Source organism: Trichechus manatus, unplaced genomic scaffold, assembly GCF_000243295.1.
Source record: "Trichechus manatus latirostris isolate Lorelei unplaced genomic scaffold, TriManLat1.0 scaffold00111, whole genome shotgun sequence".
NCBI lineage: Eukaryota > Metazoa > Chordata > Mammalia > Sirenia > Trichechidae > Trichechus > Trichechus manatus.
The window spans coordinates 7,642,502-7,661,606 of NW_004444047.1; the positions used below are offsets into that span (position 1 = coordinate 7,642,502).

The window sequence follows — 19,105 nt, forward strand, 5'->3', positions numbered from 1 at the left end:
GTGAAATAAACAGGCCAGCTAAGGCACCAGTCGATTCCGACTCATAGTGACCCTATAGGACAAAGTAGAACTGCCCCATAGAGTCTCCAAGGAGCACCTGGTGGATTCGAACTGCTGACCTTTTGGTTAGCAGCCGTAGCACTTAACCACTACACCACCAGGGTTTCTGCAGCTAAGGCATAGGCAGGATTAATTTGGGGTCAGGAGTATTTGGATTCATGGATAAGAAAACCCTCTTGAAATAAAAGTAAAATATCTATTTCTAATAAAAAAAATTATTCCACAAGTTTGCGTAAATATACTTGAGCTACCCCTCATGTTGACCACCTCCACTCTACCCTGCATCTTGCCCTGCAGTATCTTTGAATCCCACTCCATTGCAGAGCAGGAAGATTAAGCAAGCACGATGTCCTTTTCTAGTGATCGGTCTCTTCCGATGACGTGTCCAAGTAAGCAAGCCGAAGTCTCGCCACCCTCACTTCTAAGGGCACTCTGGTTGTATTTCTTCCAAGATTAATTTGTTCATTCTTCTGGCAGTCCACAGTATATTCGATATTCTTTGCCAGCATCACAATTGAACTCTATCAATTCTTTTTCTGTTGAAAAGCCCACGGCTTGAGTCAGACCCACCTTAGTCATCAAAGTGACATCTTTGTTTTTTAAAACTTCAAAGAGGTAATGGAGGCATGAAAAACCAGTTGCCATCAAGTAGATGCTGACTCATGGTGACCCACGTGTGGCAGAGTAGAACTGTGCTCTATAGGGTTTTCAGTGACTGATTTTTTTGGAAGTAGATTGCCAGTGTTACCGAACCCTAGAAGGTGGGTCCTTGTCCAGCATGCTCAGACTTACCAATTATCTGGACACCGGTCTTTGAGAAAGAGAAAGTAACTTTATCGCAATGCTGAGAGCAAGGACCCGGGAGGAAGTTCCTCAGATCTAGCTCCTTGACTACGTGTAGACAGGGCTTGTATGTGATTTGGGCAGCAATATGGTGGTCACGCAGGTGTTCTAGGGAGGGAAAACTGTAGAAGGCGGCCAGGAAACAGGAGGTACCTGGTTCTTGCTGGACCTTTCACTTTGAAATAGGGTCCGGGTGACGATTTTTCTTCTGACTTGTTCCTCCTGTTGCTGCATCCTCTGTTGAGATCAATTAGCTGTCACAGCTGGCCCTTCTGCACATGCAGGGTAGGCCAGATCTGATTTGGGCTAGTTTAAGGACTAATGGAATTTACTGGTATTAGTAAGGTCAGGTTACACCAGGTCTTTCTTTCGAGGTGCCTCTGAGTAGATTCAAACTGCCAATCTTTTGGTTAGTAGATAAGCGCTTAACTGTTCGCACCGCAGAGGGATTCCAGTGGAGGGACAGAGAGCTTAATTTACTTGCCCAAGATCACCAGTTAGGAAGTGATGGAGTTAGAATTCAAACACTGAGGTCTCTCTCCAGAAACCATGCTTTTGTGCACTGTGCTTGCTTTATGCGTTAGTTATTTGAGGGTTACATTCATGTCTGATTCATTTGTGCCCTCTCTCCACTTAAGTGCTTCACCCAGTGCTTTATATTATACACGATTGGTGCTCATTGTTCGGATGAATAAGTAAAGGTGTAAATGTATTTTCTGTTTGAAATTACAATGAAAAACTAACTGTGGTAAAAAGGGAGTATACTGAACGACTGTTAAGATCTGAAAAGCGCTTTAGAACTCAGATTCCACCAGATCCCCGTACAAAAGCTGTCAGAAACCTTTCTCAGGCCCCATTCTCACAGCGTAGTGCTCAGTCTCGGATGCAAGTTGGACGGACCCCATTGTGTGAGCCGTGCATACTCGGCAGGCAGAGTAAACTGCTGGCCCTTGCAGAAGGCCCACCCAGAGGGCCGGTGCCCTTTATCTGCACTTACCATGTGTCATGGATTGAATGTGTCCTCCCAAAATACGTGTTGGAATCCTAACCCCTGTACTGGTGGATGTAATGTGATGTAATGTAATTAGTGTATATCTGATCTAATGTAATGTAATCACCTTCCATAATACAATCAGATGTAATGTATTTAGTTAGTTGAGGACATAACAGTGTAGGGTGGATCCTAAACCTAATTACTTCTGAGTTATATAAAGAGGAGCACAGACACAGAGAGGTTTCCCCCAACACATGGGGAAAGACAGATGCCATGTGAGAATTCCAAGAACCAAGAAAGGCCTGGGGCTACTAACAAGGAAAGGATAGACACAGCTGAGGCCCTAATTTGGACTTTTAGCCTCTAGAACTGTGAAACAGATAAGTTGTGGGATGGCAGCAAGGACATCATACATGAAGAAAGGAAGAAGTCATTAAAAAGACAGGAAAGAAAGAAAAGACCAAAATGGATGTGAGAAGAGAGTTTGAAACTTGCTCTTGAATGTACAATAGCTGAAGTGAATGGAAGAAATGATGAAGTAAAAGAGCTGAACAGAAGGTTTCAAAGGGCAACTTTAGAAGACAAAGTAAAGTATTATAATGAAATGAGCAAAGACCTGGAGTTGGAAAACCAAAGAGGAAGAGCATGCTCTACATTTCTCAAACTGAACTGAAGAAAAAATCCAAGCCTCGAGTTGCAATATTGAAGAATTCTAGGAGCAAAATATTGAATGATGCAGGAAACATCGAAAGAAGATGGGAGGAATGTACAGTCATTATATCAAAAAGAATTGATCAGTGTTGAACCATTTCAGGAGGTAGCATATGATCAAGAACCAATGGTACTGAAGGAAGAAGTCCAAGCTGCACTGAAGGCATTGGCAAAAAACAAAGCTCCAGGAATTGACAGAATACCAATTGAGATGTTTCAGTAAACGGATGCAGCACTGGAGGTGTTCACTTGTCTATGCCAGGAAATTTGGAAGACAGCTACCTGGCCAACTGGCTGGAAGAGATCCGTATTTGTGCCCATTCCAAAGAAAGGTGATCCAACAGAATGTGGAAATTATCAAACAATATCATTAATACCACACGCAAGTAAAATTTTGCTGAAGATCATTCAAAAGCAGTACATCGACAGGGAACTGCCGGAAATTCAAGCTGGATTCAGAAGAGGATATGGAACCAGGGATATCATTGCTGATGTCGGATGGATCCTGGCTGAAAGTAGAGAATACCAGAAAGATGTTTACCTGTGTTTTATTGACTATGTAAAGGCATTTGACTGTGTGGATCATAACAAATTATGGATAACACTGTGAAGAATAGGAATTCCAGAACACTCAATTGTGCTAATGAGGAAGCTATACATAGATCAAGAGGCAGTTGTTCGAACAGAACAAGAGGATGCTGCATGGTTTAAAGTCAAGAAAGGTGTGGGTCAGTGTTGTATCCTTTCACCATACTTATTCAATCTGTATGCTGAGCAAATAATCCGAGAAGCTGGACTGTATGAAGAATGGGGCATCAGGATTGGAGGAAGACTCATTAACAATCTGCATTATGCGGATGACACAGTCTTGCTTGCTAAAAGTGAAGAGGACTTGATTGAAGTACTTACTGGTGAAGATCAAAGACTATGGCCTTCAATATGTATTACACCTCAACATAAAGAAAACAAAAATCCTCACAACTGGGCCAATAAGCAACATCATGATAAATGGAGAAGAGATTGAAGTTGTCAAGGATTTCATTTTACCTGGGGCCACAGTCAACACCCACGGAAGCAGCAGTCAAGAAATCAAATGATGCATTGTATTGGGCAAATCTGCTGCAAAAGACCTCTTTAAAGTGTTCAAAAGCAAAGGTGTCACTTTGAGGAGTAAGGTGCACCTGACCCAAACCATGATATTTTCAATTGCCTCATATGCATGCAACAGCTGGACAATGAATAAGGAAGACTGAAGAAGAATTGATGCCTTTGAATTGTGGTGTTAGTGAAGAATATTGAATATACCATGGATTGCCAGAAGAACGTACAAATCTGTCTTGGAAGAAGTACAGCCAGAATGCTGCTTAGAAATGAGGATGGCAAGACTTCATCTCATATACTTTGGACATATTATCAGGAGGAACCAGTCCCTGGAGAAAGTCATCATGCTCGGTAAGGTAAAGAGAGGGTCAGCTAAAAAGAGGAAGACCTTCAACGAGATGGATTGACCCAGTGGTTGCTAGAGTGGGCTCAAACAGCAATGACTGTGAGGGTGGCGCAGGACCGGGCAGTGTTTCATTCTGTTATACGTAGGCTAGCTATGAGTTGGAACCGACTCAACGGCACCTAACAACAACAGTAGCATTCTTCTGAGAGCAAGGATTCTTGGACTCTCTTTCAGTCGAGAATGTCAGTGTGACCCTCCCTTTGTTCCAGGGGATCTGTGTTCCCACCATGATTCTGTGAGCTGGTCCCAGACATTTGCTTGGCTTTTCTGTCAACCAAATATTCCAGAGTTCACAGCACGTGTCTTTGCAATAATGTGTTCCATTTGTAGTCTCATTCTCCAAGGCCTATTTCCAGCCCCACCTTTCCAAAAAGCCTTTGGAGGTTCCCAGTGGAATTCCTCACCCAGTCTACAACCTGCTGAGTAGGCTACTTGCTCCTTCAAGGCAATTTTCTTCCTCTTCCCTGCATCTGTGCTCTTGTTGAAGGACAAATCGTAGAGACGAAATCCGAGCTTTCGAAACCAAGGCTGACGTTCTCCTGAGGGACACGTGGCTGGGAATCAGGAAGGTCGTGCAGCCATGGGAGAAACCCAGGCTACCATCCTCTGACAGCCTCCATTTTGTGTAAATATTTTTGCTGACTCCAACTAATGTACAACATCTGAATGTAAACGTATGGATATTAAAATAGATTATATAGGAGAACACAAAATTCCACACATTTTTAAAGATAAAAGACTTCAAAGAAATTCTCTGCCTGTGGCAAACTCCTTTTTGGTTTGTACTTCGCCTCCTTGTGCAGGGGGAGGGTGCACGTTTTCAGTGACCAGCCTTTAGGGCTCAGGTGGTTATGTCTGAGGTGCACTAGACCACACAGCACCTGAAGCAGTTTTTCTGGAGAAAGAAATAAGAGTAGTGGTGTGTTGTCGTTAGTTGCTGTCGAGTTGTCTTCAACGCATGGTTGTTGTTGTTGTTAGGTGCCGTCAGGTCAGTTCCGACTCATAGTGACCCTATGCACTACAAAACGAAACCCTGCCCAGTCCTGCGTCATGCTCACAATCCTTGTTATGCTTGAGCCCATTGTTGCAGCCACTGTGTCAACCCATCTTGTTGAGGGTCTTCCTCTTTCTCGCTGGCCCTCTACTTTTCCAAGCATGATGTCCTTCTCCAGGGACTGATCCCTCCTGACATGTCCAAAGTACGTAAAACGTAGTCTTGCCATCCTTCCTTCCAAGGAGCATCAGCTCATCCTAACCTTATGGATTACAGAAAGAAACGTTGCCCAGCCCTACACCATCTTCATGCACCTGTAGCAGTTCTTCTGGAGGAAGAGCTAAGATAATATTGTTACTGTTGTGGTTAGTTGCTGTCGAGTTGGCTCCAGCTCATGGCGGCCGTAGGTCTAACAGAATGAAACGTTGCCTGGTCCTGTGCCTGGTCCTGTGCCGTCTTCATGATTGTTATTATGTTTGAGTCCATTGTTGCGGGTATTGTGTCAATCCATCTTATGGAGGATTTCCCTCGTGTTTGCTGACCCTCTACCGACTGTGATGTCCGGCTCCAGCAGTTGGTCTTTCCTGATGACATGTCCAAAATAAGCGGACCAGGCTTGTCATTCTCACTTCTAAAAAGCATTCTGGCTGTACTTCCTCGAGGACAGATTTGTTCATTCTTCCAGCAGCCCGTGGTATATTCAGCATTCTTCGTCCACACAATAATTCGAATACGTCGGTTCTTCTGTCTTCCTTTTTCACTGTCCAGTTTTCGCGTGCATGTGGGGCGATTGAAAAAAACCATGGCTTGGGTCAGGTGCGTCTGAGTCATAGACGTAGATACTGAAATGAAATACTTAGTTGAGTGGATGCATGGAATGAATGAAGTCATGCATCTAGAATTTTCTGAGCCCCTTGGGTGCCAGGAGCTTCCCTGGAGAAGCTCATGTGCTAGTAGGAGAAGCTGTGTGATGCATACGAGGATGGGGAAGAGTGTGGAAGGAAGGAACCTCAGAGAAGACAGCAGCAAACACCCGCGGAAGTGAGGACGCATTGAAGGGGCTTTGGAGACTAGAGACCCAAGGACAAGTAGGGGATGTCCAGGAAGGCAAGGATGTGGGGCGGGGGTAGGATTTCAGTCACAGGGAAGAGCACAAAGTCATTTAGACACAAAAGGCGTGGTGTGTAAGGAACAGCGAGCTATTAGGAATGGCAAATGTCCCAGGTGTGGGGTAGGGGCCAGAAGAAGAACCAACCAGACCTTTCTGGATGTACCTTAGCTGGGTGGAAGGTAGGAGTTGGAAGGGGTTCGTAGTCCATGTTAAGAAGTGGGGAGCCATTGAAAGATTTGGAGCTGGATAGCAGGTGAATACATTTACCTTTGGAATGATAAATATGGAGTCAAGGACAACTGGGCTGCAGCAGCCCCATGGAGTCTTTATAAGCTGAGGTGCCCTTGCTGTCGGAAGGAGATTTCTAGTGCTTTGGTTTTAAACATTTGAGACATTTCTCAGAATCCTGAATTAACGACTGACTGCTGTAGGAAGGAGGCCCCGGGGCGGGAGGGCGAAACCGATTACGTGCTTCACTGCCAACCAAAAGGTTGGGGATTCAGATCCACCCAGAAGCACCTCTGAAGAAAGGCCTGGCGATCTGCTTCCAAAAAGTGACAGCCTTGAAAACCCTAGGGAGCACTCTTCGACTCTGCAACACATGGAGTCGCCATGAGTCGAAATTGACTCCACGACGCCTGGTTTGGTTTGGTTTCTTTGCTGCAGGAAACCTGAAGGGAAGCTAGTTTGTAAGTGGTATACTGTCTTTCCTCCACTTGCTCTGCATTTAATCCTCTCTGCCTTTTGGCTTGGCCCCTCCCCAGGTCCGAGGAGAACTGCTCCGGGAGAGAGTGCAGCAGCTCGAGGCCCAGGAGCAGCGGTTCGCCGAGTCCATCGTGTCCCTGCAGTTCCAGAAGGCAGCCAAGACCACCGAGACACTGTCGGCCTACACCGCCCTCCTCAGCATCCAGGACCTGCTGCTGGAGGAGCTGAGTGAGTCTGAGACCCTGACCAGGTCAGCCTGCACCCAGATCCTGGAGTCACACACCCCGGTGAGTGCGGATGGTGGGAAGGGAGAGGCCGAGCCCTGGCCACCACCAACCCATGGGGGCTTCCTGGGCCCCACCTCGCTCCTCCCATGGCCACATGGGCCTGCTGGCAACCCCTGTCCTGCTATGCTGTAAGGCTGTTGGGAGGGTTCAATGAGAGTAACAGGAAGCACCTCGCACTTTCTCCATCGAAGGCCTATATTTCATTGACTCTAAGGAGCAAACACAGTCCCTGGGTGGTGCAAATAGTTAACGTGCTTGGCTGCTAACTGAAAGGTTTGAGGTTCGAGTTCACCCAGAGGTGCCTCAAAGGAAAGGCCTGGTGATCTACTTCCAAGAAATCAACCATGAAAACCCCTGAAGAAAAGTTGTACTCTGATACACGTGGGGTCGTCAGGAGTCAGGGTCCACTCCGTGGCATCTGGTTAAGAAGCATACTTTTTGAATTTTAACGTCTCTGAAACAGGGACGCATCTCACAATCACCAGCATGTCATAGTTTTAAGTGGCATATACCAATGATCATGAAGATGGTGCGGGACTGGGCAACTTTTCATTATGTTATACTGAATGGCGCAAGTGGGAGCAGACGCTATGGCAATTAACATGCAACTAACAGAAGCAGCAACATTGTTTCTTTCATAGCTTTAGGAAGAATAGCACTATTGTTGGACTGTTGTTAGTTGCTGTCCTGTAGGCTCCAAATTATGGTGACCTGTGTACAAGGGAACCAAACGTGGATGAGTCCTGCACCATCTTTATGATCACTGTATGTTAGAGTCTGTTGTTACAGCTGTTGTATCAATCATCTCATTGAGGGTTTCCATCATTTTCACTGACTCTGCTTTACCAAATCATCTTCCAATTTTATTTTTTCTATTATATGCCACTGATCTTTCAATTAATGGCATCTTAAAAGAAAAAAAAAACCTGTTCCTGTTGAGTCACCTACAACTCATGACAACCCGTGTGTGCCAGAGTAGAATTCAATGAAATATGGGATTATTTTATATTTCTGTCACTATAATTACGTGCCCTGGTGGCACAGTGGTTAAGTGCTTGGATGCTAACCAAAAGGTTGGTGGTTCGAAACCACCAGCCACCCCATGGGAGAAAGATGTGTCAGTCGGCTTTCGTAACGATTACCAAAACAAAAACAAAAAAACCCAAACCCCGTGCTGCCGAGTAGATTCTGACTCATAGTGACCCTATAGGACAGAGTAGAACTGCCCCATAGGGCTTCCAAGGAGAAGCTGGTGGATTTGAACTGCCAACTTTTTGGTTAGCAACCATAGTTCTTAACCACTGCGCCACAGGGCTCTTCCATAAAGATTTCAGCCTTGGAAACCCTGTGGGGCGGTTGTGTTCTGTCCTGTGGGGTGGATGCGAGTCAGAATTGACTCGATGGCAGCGGGCTTAGCTTCATCACTGTGATTATTGCCATTATTCCTTGTTAGTTGCTGTCAAGTTGACTCTGACTCATGGCGACCCTGTGTGCAGAGTAGAACTACTCCGGAAGGTGTTCAGAGCCGTGACCTTTCAGAAGCAGATGGCTGGTCCTATCTTCTGAGGAACCTCTGAGTGGGTTTGAACCACCAACCTTCTGGCTGGTAGTCGAGCACGTAACCATTTTCACTACCGAGGAAGCCTACCAGTATTCCTATGGGCTGCATTTTTCAAGGTGTGAGTGACATATCCATGAAACAAAAGCTATGGCAATTGCTGTTTTGAGGACTAATTTTAAGTCTCTTATGTGTCGATTTTAGAAATTCTTATATTCCTTATTGTTATAATAATTGATAGCAAGGAAAAAGGAGCTCGCGCTTGTTGAATACCTAGTATGTGGTAGGCAGGCACTAATAATTTGTGAATGGACATGATCTCATTTAAGCATTAAGAATTCTTTTGTTAATTATGCTTAAGATGCTTTAAGCATGATTAATAATAGGTTGCAATTTTATGCTACTTTACAATTATGCTTTTTGTTACGAATTTTATCAGCTAATTATTGAACCATGCCACGAAGAAGGTACTGTTATTATGCGCAATTCTCAGGTGAAAAAATCGAGATTCAGGCTGGTCAAGCTCTTGGTCAGGATCACTCGGCTGATAAATGACAGGAAGCAGAAACTAAATCTGTTTCTGAGTTCAACCCACTGTGTCACGTTCATGGACTGTACCAGTTGAGGTTGCCAAGGAGGATTCACTTAATTTCTTTAAAAAGTAGTAAATAATAGTAGACTCTGAAGAATACAAGACTATTTTTCTCACAAACGCTGTGCGCCCTACACTGTGACAACTATTTTAGTGCAAAAAGGAAGTAGAAGTGTGTTGAGGGCAGTGGTGGTTCAGTGGTAAAATTCTTGCCTTCCACGCGGGAGACCCAGGTTCGATTCCTGGCCAAGGCACCTCATGCGCAGCCACCACCTCTCTGTCAGTGGAGGCTTGCATGTTGCTATGATGCAGAACAGTCTTCAGCAGAGCTTCCAGACTAAGACAGGCTAGGAAGAAAGGCCTAGCAGTTTACTTGCAAAAATCAGCCCAGGAAAACCCTATGGATCACAATGGTCCAATCCTGTTGTGCATGGGGCCACCAACAGAAGCACTGTAGGTATTTTAACATGAAACGTCCAGATGCTGGATAAATACGAATACACATACTTATTAATGCTTTGCTGAGTTCACAAGAGAATATGGAAAATCCCAAAGGGCCAAAGATATCCCAAAGTAAGCTGAAATCACAGAGCTGAAAGCAATTTCAAGAGCTAATTCTACCATAGGAGCAATGGCTAAAATCATGAACCCATGGATTTGGAATTAATTTGGGAGGAATAGGAGATGGGGCCTGAGGATGCCCTAATGCAGTGGAATATGCAGTGAGGGGTGAGAGGACAAGGCCACCCGCTGGCCAAAGAAAGTGTCAAAGAAACCCTTCTGTCTCCACCCCTCTTGCAGGTATCCGGGGACAGGTCTCCTGTGAATTTGTAATCACAGACCTCTCTGATGTGGGGAAGGAGTTCAAATGTATTAGACGTTCAGTCAGGGAATCTCCAACTGATGACAATAAGGAGCCCTGGTGGCGCAGTGGTTAAAGCGTTTGGCTGCTAACCGAAAGTCGGTAGTTTGAACCCACCAGTGGTTCCTCGGCAGAAAGATGTGGCAGTCTGCTCCCGTAAAGATTACAGCCTTAGGAAACCCTACAGGGGCACTTCTACTCTGTCCTATAGGGTCGTTATGAGTCGGAATTGATTGGATGGCAATGGGATGGGGATGATAGTTCCAGTTTAGCAGCCTGCCCGGGGCATGGCAGAAGCAAAGCCAGATCTTCTCCAGAGAAAAATATTCTCAATCTGGGAACCTCAGGATTTTCACAGATTAAGTTCAGCCAAATATGAGTTGAGTTCTTGATTAAAAAAAAAAAATCATTAAACACACAGGTAAGCAAGGCAAGATGACCCATACACAGTAGAAACAAAAGAATAAGGGATTAAGGTTCACAAAGGTTTAAGATACCCAAATTATCAGTACAGAGTATAAAATAATGGTTTATGAAATTATTAAAGAGATGAAAGACAATACACAAATAGTAAGAAGCTTAATTCACCTGGAGAATTTTCTAAGCGTGCGTATACTTAATAAAAGACAACATAGCCAAAGGGAAAATGGATAGGACAACAAGGAGAAATGAATAAATCTAGCATCGACGTGTCGACTGATACTCCGTCAGTTCCTGGAGCCTCGTTTTCAGCCAGGGCCTTCAGTGCAGCTTGGACTTCTTCCTTCAGCACCGTCGGTTGTTTCCACAAACTGATGCAGCCCTGGAAGTGCTCACTCTCCTATGCCAAGAAATTTGGAAAACAGCAGCTACCTGCCCAACTGACTGACTGGAAGAGATCTGTATTTATGCCTATTCCCAAGAAAGGTGATCCAACAGAATGTGGAAATTATAGAATAATATCATTAATATCACAGACAAGTAAAATTTTGCTGAAGATCATGCAGCAGTGTATTGACAGGGAACTACCAGAAATTCAAGCTGGATTCAGAAGAGGACGTGGAATAAGGGAGATCATTGCTGATGTCAGATGGATCCTGGCTGAAAGCAGAGAATACCAGAAAGATGTTTACCTGTGTTTTATCGACTATGCAAAGGCATTCGAGAGTGTGGATCATAACAAATTATGGATAACATTGTGAAGAATGGGAATTCCAGAACACTTAATCGTGCTCTTGAGAAACCTGTATGTAGATCAAGAGGCAGTTGTTCCAACAGAGCAAGAGGATACTGTGTGGTTTAAAGTTAGGAAAGGCATGCGTCAGGGTTGTATCCTTTCACCATATTTATTCAGTCTGTATGCTGAGCAAATAATCCAAGAAGCTGTACTACATAAGGAAGAATGGGGCATCAGGATTAGAGGAAGGCTCATTAACAACCTGTGATACGCAGATGACACAACCTTGCTTGCTGAAAGTGAAGAGGACTTGAAGCACTTCCTGAAGAAGATCAAAAACTACAGCCTTCAGTATGGATTACACCTCAACATAAAGAAAACACAAATCCTCACAACTGGACCAATAAGCAACATTATGGTAAACAGAGAAAATATTGAAATTGTAAAGGATTTCATTTTACTTGGAACCATAATCAACGTCCATGGAAGCAGCTGTCAAGAAATCAAACGACGCATTGGGCAAATCTGCTGCGAAAGACATCTTTAAAGTGTTAAAAAGCAAAGATATCACTTTAAGGACTAACATGTCTCTGACCCAAGCCATGGTGTTTTCAGTTGCCTCATATACATGTGAAAGCTGGACAATGAATAAGGAAGCCCAAAGAAGAATTGATGCCTTTGAATTGTGGTATTGGCAAAGAATATTGAATATACTATGGACTGCCAGAAGAATGAGCAAATCTATATTGGAAGAAGCACAGCCAGAATGCTCATTGGAAGTTAGGATGGTGAGACTTCGTCTCACATACTTTGGACATGTTATCAGGAGGGACCAGTCCCTGGAGAAGGACATCATGCTTGGTAAAGTAGAGGGTCAGTGAAAACGAGGGAGATCCGCAATGAGGCGGATTGACACAGTGGCTGCAACAGTGGGCTCAAGCATTGTTCTGTTGTACACGGGGTCCCTAAGAGTCAGAACCAACTCGAGTGCACCTAAGAACAACCACCACAAAGCATCGCAGTGGGAAATTTCAGGACACTGGTCTCAGGAATTGATTGGTCAGTCAAGTAAACAGGAGTGAAGTTATAGTTGAGTTGAACGACCCAATTAACAAGTTGTATTTAGTGGACATATACAGAATCTCACAGCTAACAGTTAAGGAATATACATTCTTTTTCAGCACACATGGGAATGGTTTAGAAAAATTGACTGTACAGTATTATGCTGATCACCTTTTTGACAACAAAGAAGTTAAGTTTTAAATCAGGTAAGAAATAATAATTACAAAAAGTGCACACATTTGGAAGTTTTAAAATACACTTCTAAATATTTCATGGGTCAAAGAAATCATAATGGAAAATCTTAAATATCTAGAACCTGGTGGTGCAATGGTTAAGTGCTCGGCTGCTAACCAAAAGGTTGGTGGTTGGAACCTACCCGGCGGCTCTGCAGGAGAAAGACCTGGCAATCTGCTTCCATCAAGATTACAGCCAAGAAAATCTTATGGGGCAGTTCTACTCTGTCACATGGGGTCACATGGGTTGGAATCAACTAGACGGCACCCAATAACAACACAACAACAGAACAGAAAAATACTGTAAATACTGCATATCAAAACTAGTGGGATTCAGCTAAAGCAGTTTTTAGATGGAAATTTATGCCTTATACACTTAGAATGAAGAAAGGCTCACAGTTAAGCTCATCTGAAAAGTTAGGAGGAAAAAAACCAAAATGAACCTTAGAAAGAAGGAAGATAAGAGCATAAATAAATAAACTTTAAAGTAGAACTACCATAGAGAGAATAAGTAAAAGTTGACTTTTTTAAACAAAGTTTAATAACATGCACAAATCTCTGGCAAGATTGATCATTAAAAAGAGAACTAAGGGACAAGTAAATAATACCAGAAACGTAAAAAGCAAATAATTATAAATTAAGTAGAATTTTCAAAAACAAGAAAATGTTGTGGATAACTTATGTAGATAAATTTGAAAACTACAGTGAAATGGAGAAGTTCCTTGAAAAACATAAATCGTCGAAACTGACTTGAGTAGAAAAAAAAGGCTGTATAGTCCTATTACCATGAAAGAAATTGGCGCAGTAGTTGAAAGTCTTTTAATAAAAAGTGCCCAACGGTGGCGCAGTGGTTAAGAAATTGGCTGCTAACCAAAAGCTCGGCAGTTTGAATCCTCCAACTGTTCCTTGGAAACCTTATGCGGCAGTTCTACTTTGTCCTATAGGGTCGCTATGAGTCAGAATTGACTCGACAGCAACGGGTTTGATTTGGTTTGTTTTTTATAGTTCTATAGGTGAATTCCACCAATTTTCAAGTGGCAAAATTTTCCAAACATATTCAGATTATTCCTGAGATAGATAAATAAGAATATTCATCAAATCATTTTATGAAACTCAGATATGAATAGTATGAGCCAAGAACAATTACAGTTCAGTCTTACTCAGAACATAGAAGTAAAATTCATAAACAAAATATTAATGAACATAATCCAGTCAAATATAAAAAAATTTAATATATCATGACCAGGATGTGTTTATCCTAGGAATATAAGGTGGGTTTAACATTAGAACAGCCATTTACAAAATTCACCAGGTTAACAGATTAAAGGAAAAAAGAAAACTCATATGACCATTTCAGTATATACAGAATGAGCATTTGATTGAATTCAACACCTATTCACAATCAGGCTTTTTGCAAACTAAGAATAGAAGGAAACCTCTGAGGGGTACTTTCCCAAAACCCACTGCAAGTATCTCACTTAGAGGTGATTAGCATGTCAAAAAACCAAAACCAAATCCTTTGCCATTGAGTCAGTTCTGACTCACAGCGACCCTATAGCATGTAGGTCATCATAAATGGAGAAAATTATTGTAGTTGTCAAGAATTTCATTATACCTGGATCCACAATTAATGCCCATGGAAGCAGGAGTCAAGAAATCAAACGACATACGGCATTGAGTAAATCTGCTGTAAAAGCTTCTTCAAAGTGTTAAAAAGCAAAGGTGTCACTTTGATGACTAAGGTGCGCCTGATCCAAACCATAGTCTTTTCAGTCGCCTCAAATGCGTGTGAAAGCTGGACAATGAAAAAGGAAGACAGAAGAAGAATAGATGCATTAGAACTGTAGTGTTGATGAAGAGTATTGAATATACCGTGGTCTGCCAAAATAACGTACAAATCAGTCTTAGAAGAAATAAAACCAGAATGCTCCTTAGAAATGAGGAAGGAGAAACTTTGTCTTGCTTACTTTGGACAGGTCATCAGGAAGACCAGTTGCTAGAAAAGGACATCATCATTGGTAGATAGTCAGCCAAAACAAGGAAAACCCTCCATGAGATGGATTGGCACAGCAGTCACAACAATGGACTCAATCTTATCAAAGATCATGGAGATGGTGCAGGACCTGGCAATGTTTCGTTCTGTTATACATAAGGTCACCGTGAGTTGGAGCTGACTGGGGAACTCTTGCAATGCAAATGGCGGAAGTGAGGTCTTTAGAGGGGAGGGGACAGGTCCAAGGTCACTTAGTGAGTTAGAGGATCATGATAGAGATCGCATGATAGAATTTTGCAAGACCAACGATGTCTTCATTGCAAATACATTTTTCAACAACATAAACGGCGACTCTACACGTGGACCTCACCAGATGGAATACAAGGAATAAAATGGACTACATCTGTGGAAAGAGATGATGGAAAAGCTCAGTATCATCAGTCAGAAGACGACCAGGGGCCGACTGCGGAACAGATCATCAATCGCTCCTATGCAAGTTCGAGCTGAAACTGAAGAAAATTAGAACAAGTCCAACAGAGCCAAAGTATGACATTGAGTATATCCCACCTGGACATGCATTGGGCAAATCTGCTGCAAAAGACCTCTTTAAAGTGTTAAAAAGCAAGGCTGTCCCTTGAAGAGTAAGGTATGCCTGACTCAAGCCATGGTGTTTTCAATTGCTTCAGATGCATGGGAAAGCTGGACAATGAATAAGGAAGACAGAAGAAGAATTGACACCTTTGAATTATGGTGTTGGTGAAGAATAATTGAATATACCATGGACTACCAAAGAACTAACAAATCTGTCTTGGAAGAAGTATAGCCAGAATGATCCTTAGAAGCAAGGATGGCAAGACTACGTCTCACATACTTTGGACATGTTATCAGGAGGCATCAGTCCCTGGCGAAGGACACCATGCTTGTTAAAGTAGAGGGTCAGCGAAAAAGAGGAAGACCCTCAATGAGATGGACTGACACAGTGGCTGCAACAGTGGGCTCAAGCATAACAATGATTGTGAGGATGGTGCAGGACTGGGCAGTGTTTCCTTCTATTGTACATAGGATCAGTATGAGTCGGAACCGACTTGACGGCACATAACAAAAAGTTCGGGACCATGAAGCTTCTGATTCTCAGGTTATCACTCACGCACTCATTGTAAGTGCCCTAGGATGCACCCTCAGTCCAGCCCTAAAACACTCAATGACCCCTTTTACTTGAGACCACCTGATTTCTATTAGTAATTGGTTACATTCTCAATTTTATTCTAAAGCTTTTTTGAGGAACATCAATGCTTCCTATCTCTAGCTTGTTTAGAGTAGAAGAGTTAGTATGCCCTGAATTGGAAGCAGCTGATAATAAATCTTCGACTCGAATGTGGCACATCGAAGGCATTCGGGGAACACTAGCTGCTGTTGTTATTACTGTTGTTGTTGTTATTATTATTGCGACCACGATTGTTACTTTTGCTATGCGCCAGGCCCTGGCTCACTGCTGGGGAGAAAGGTAAAGAAGGCAGCTACAGTGTCTGAGTCCTGCCCTCAGCATTTAAAATCGAGTGAGGAATATGGGCATTAAAAAAGACAGTTCCAGAAATGAGTTTTGAATTCTGATCGTGCTAAGTGGCAGACAGACGTATGGGGTGTTGCAGGGTTTTGGCGACAGAACTGAACTCCCAGGAAGACTTGCCGTTAGTAGCAGCAGATTGTAAACCACAGGAGTTATTTCCACTTGATTTTCAATTCCTAGCCAGGGCTCATCAGCTGCTTGAAAAACAAAAGTATGAAGTGCTGGCTGTTTGACGGCACTTTTGTGTGCACCACGTTCTCTGGTGATGCTGACAAGAGTGGCTGGGGCTGGCATAGCAGGAGACGTCTGTCCCTGACTCAGGCTTCCGTGTGGCTGACAGCCTGACAGAACACACTGCTGAAGACTCAGTTTAGACAAATGTCCCTTTATGCTTTTGAGACGTCTGTGTTCAGTTGTGTTTCTGTTTCGGATGCTGCAGTGAGAGGGGTCTTCATAATGATACGTCTCACCATGGTAGAGACTTTTGCTCAGAAGTATCCGAAGTCCCCCACGGTCCTGGGATAAAGCCGACTACCCTGACTTGGAGATAAGGCTATCTGTGCTGTGACCTCAGCTTCTTCTCCAATCTTCTGTCTTGGGTCTTGAGTAGTCTGTCTGGGCCCCAGAGCTTTGAGGCCTGTTTGAGAATTTGATGCAAGCTGTGGTCTCTCTGCAGAAAGACCATTTTAGGAGGATCAAGGACCATTGTCTTAGTTACCTAGTGCTGCTGTGACCAAAAAAAAAAAAAAAAGCCACAAGTCGGTGGCTTTAAAGAACAGGAATTTATTTTCTCAGAGTTCAGGAGGCTGAAAGTACAAACCAGGGTGTCAGCCATGTTGATTCCTTCTGAGGCTCTGAGTGAGGGTCTGCTCCGTGCTTCTCTCCCAGCTTCTGGTGGCTCCCAGCAGTCCTTGGCTTGCAGCTGCAGCGTCACTTGGCATCCTTCCTCTGTCTCCCAGTCTCTGAGTCTCTCTTCCTCTTTTATCAGGACACCAATCATAAAGGATTAGTACCCACCCTACTGCAGTACGACCTCAAGTTAATCTAAAAAATTTCTACAATATTAAACATTTATATGAACTCATGAGCTTTATTTTTCAGTTCATGAATCTGGGAACGTCTGCTTAGAAATCAGAGAAGAGCTCTGAAGAGTGGTACAAAGCAGAAGGGTAGTCACAGACAGACGGACAAGGTAGCTACGCGAGGCAAATTTCACATTGGCTGGTGGGCTTTTGTTTCTCCTTATTTGGGATCAAGGGGAAATTCTAAACTAGGTTACACTGGGCAGGCAAGTCCTGACTGACTAGTTTAGGTTTCTGTTTCTGGGAGAGTCAGTTATTTGACTTGGGTTTTGACTCCTGGGACCATCAGGCATTTACAGGTAATAGAAACTAGCTAGGTTTCAGTTTGCCGACGTAGCATAAGTGACTCCATCTTGGGCCTAGTATAGTCAGGTTAACACCCAACTGATGACATCTTCAAAGACTGTTTCCAAAAAGGGTCACATTCACAGGTACAGGGTTACTACTTGAAATGTTTTTTTGGGGACATTATTCTCTCCATCACAGGCAAACCGGAAAAGATGTTGTAGATTGAGTGGACAGCATGTGCAAAGGCATGGAGGCCTGAGATACTGCAGTCACATTGTGTGATTTGGCACGGATGGAAGGGGAAGGAGGGCAAGACCCACTCCTGCCAAGCTCCCAACACCATGCCCAGAAGGTTGGGTTTTGTCCTGCAGCCCACCTGCCTTTTGCAGCAGGCCTCACCACCTGCCCCCTCTGCCTTCAGGAGCTGCAGGAACTGGAGAGGAAGCTGGAGGAACAGCTGGTACACCAGGAGGCAGCTCAGCAGCAGCGGGCCCTGGCAAGCCAGCAGCAGTGGGAGACTGAGGGACCTGGGCTCCTGAATGAGCCTGCGGAGATGAATTCTGAAGGGCAGGTCCCTGCCATCCTGCGGCAAGCTCTGAGCAAGGGCCGGAAGATACTGGAGCACCACCGGCAGAGGTAAGCCAAGGGCCCTGGTGGCTCTGTGTTCTGTCAGTCCACGGCAGGCCTGGGCACACCTGGGCCTCTCACAGCCAATGAGAAATCATCTACGTAGGCTTCCATGCACCTGTCTAAGGTGTGGTCCCCACACTCAGGCCAGACCTGCTGACTTATCTAGCACACTTCTTTACCCTGACATTTTCTATGCTTTACTTTTTCCTTTAAATATTATTGAGGTTTTACTAAACACAATATGCTTTTAACTTTTTATTTTGAAATAATTGTAGGCTCACAAGAAGTTGCAGAAATAGTACAATGAGATTCTATGTACATGCAGTTTCCCCCAATGGTAACATCTAACATAACCATAAAAACAAATAAATAAATAAATAAAAGTAAAAACCTAGCTGTCAAGGTGACAGTTTCCCAAAAATCAGCCATTGAAAACCCTATGGAGCACAGTTCTACTCTGACATACGAGGTCGCCATGAGTTGGAATTGACTCAACAGCATCTGGTTCTTGCAAGAAAAATGAAGCCTGTTCCTGTGGGTATCAGACACAAAGACCATGTGGGTTAGATGTGTAATTCTTTGTTACTGAAATGACTAGATGATTCTTCTCATAGCCTCACTTTGTAACAAAAGTGGACTCACATAAATTTTAATTTTACTCTAGTTTGAGAGAAGAACAACAGAACAGCGTTGTGCTTGAAGATTTGCTGGAAAATATGGAGACTGATACCTTTGTGACCCTGTATGGCCAGGTAAAAACATCCCACACTAGCCCATCATGTCACTTCTCAGAGTCCACCTGCCCTCATTTTAGAATGGGGTGACCATAGGAACACATCACCTCCCAGAGCCCAGGTGCCCTCACCTTAG

General features: G+C 43.7%; 1 protein-coding gene across 1 annotated transcript in view; it reads left to right on the forward strand.

Annotated features, from left to right (window-relative positions):
* EVC2 (EvC ciliary complex subunit 2) overlaps positions 1-19,105 on the forward strand; it is a 195,952-nt gene that overhangs the window by 160,782 nt on the left and 16,065 nt on the right. Inside the window, exons 16-18 of the mRNA XM_023737957.1 lie at positions 6,985-7,212; positions 18,027-18,241; positions 18,900-18,987. Coding sequence (XP_023593725.1) covers positions 6,985-7,212; positions 18,027-18,241; positions 18,900-18,987 — 531 coding nt within the window. The remainder of the gene's footprint in view (positions 1-6,984; positions 7,213-18,026; positions 18,242-18,899; positions 18,988-19,105) is intronic.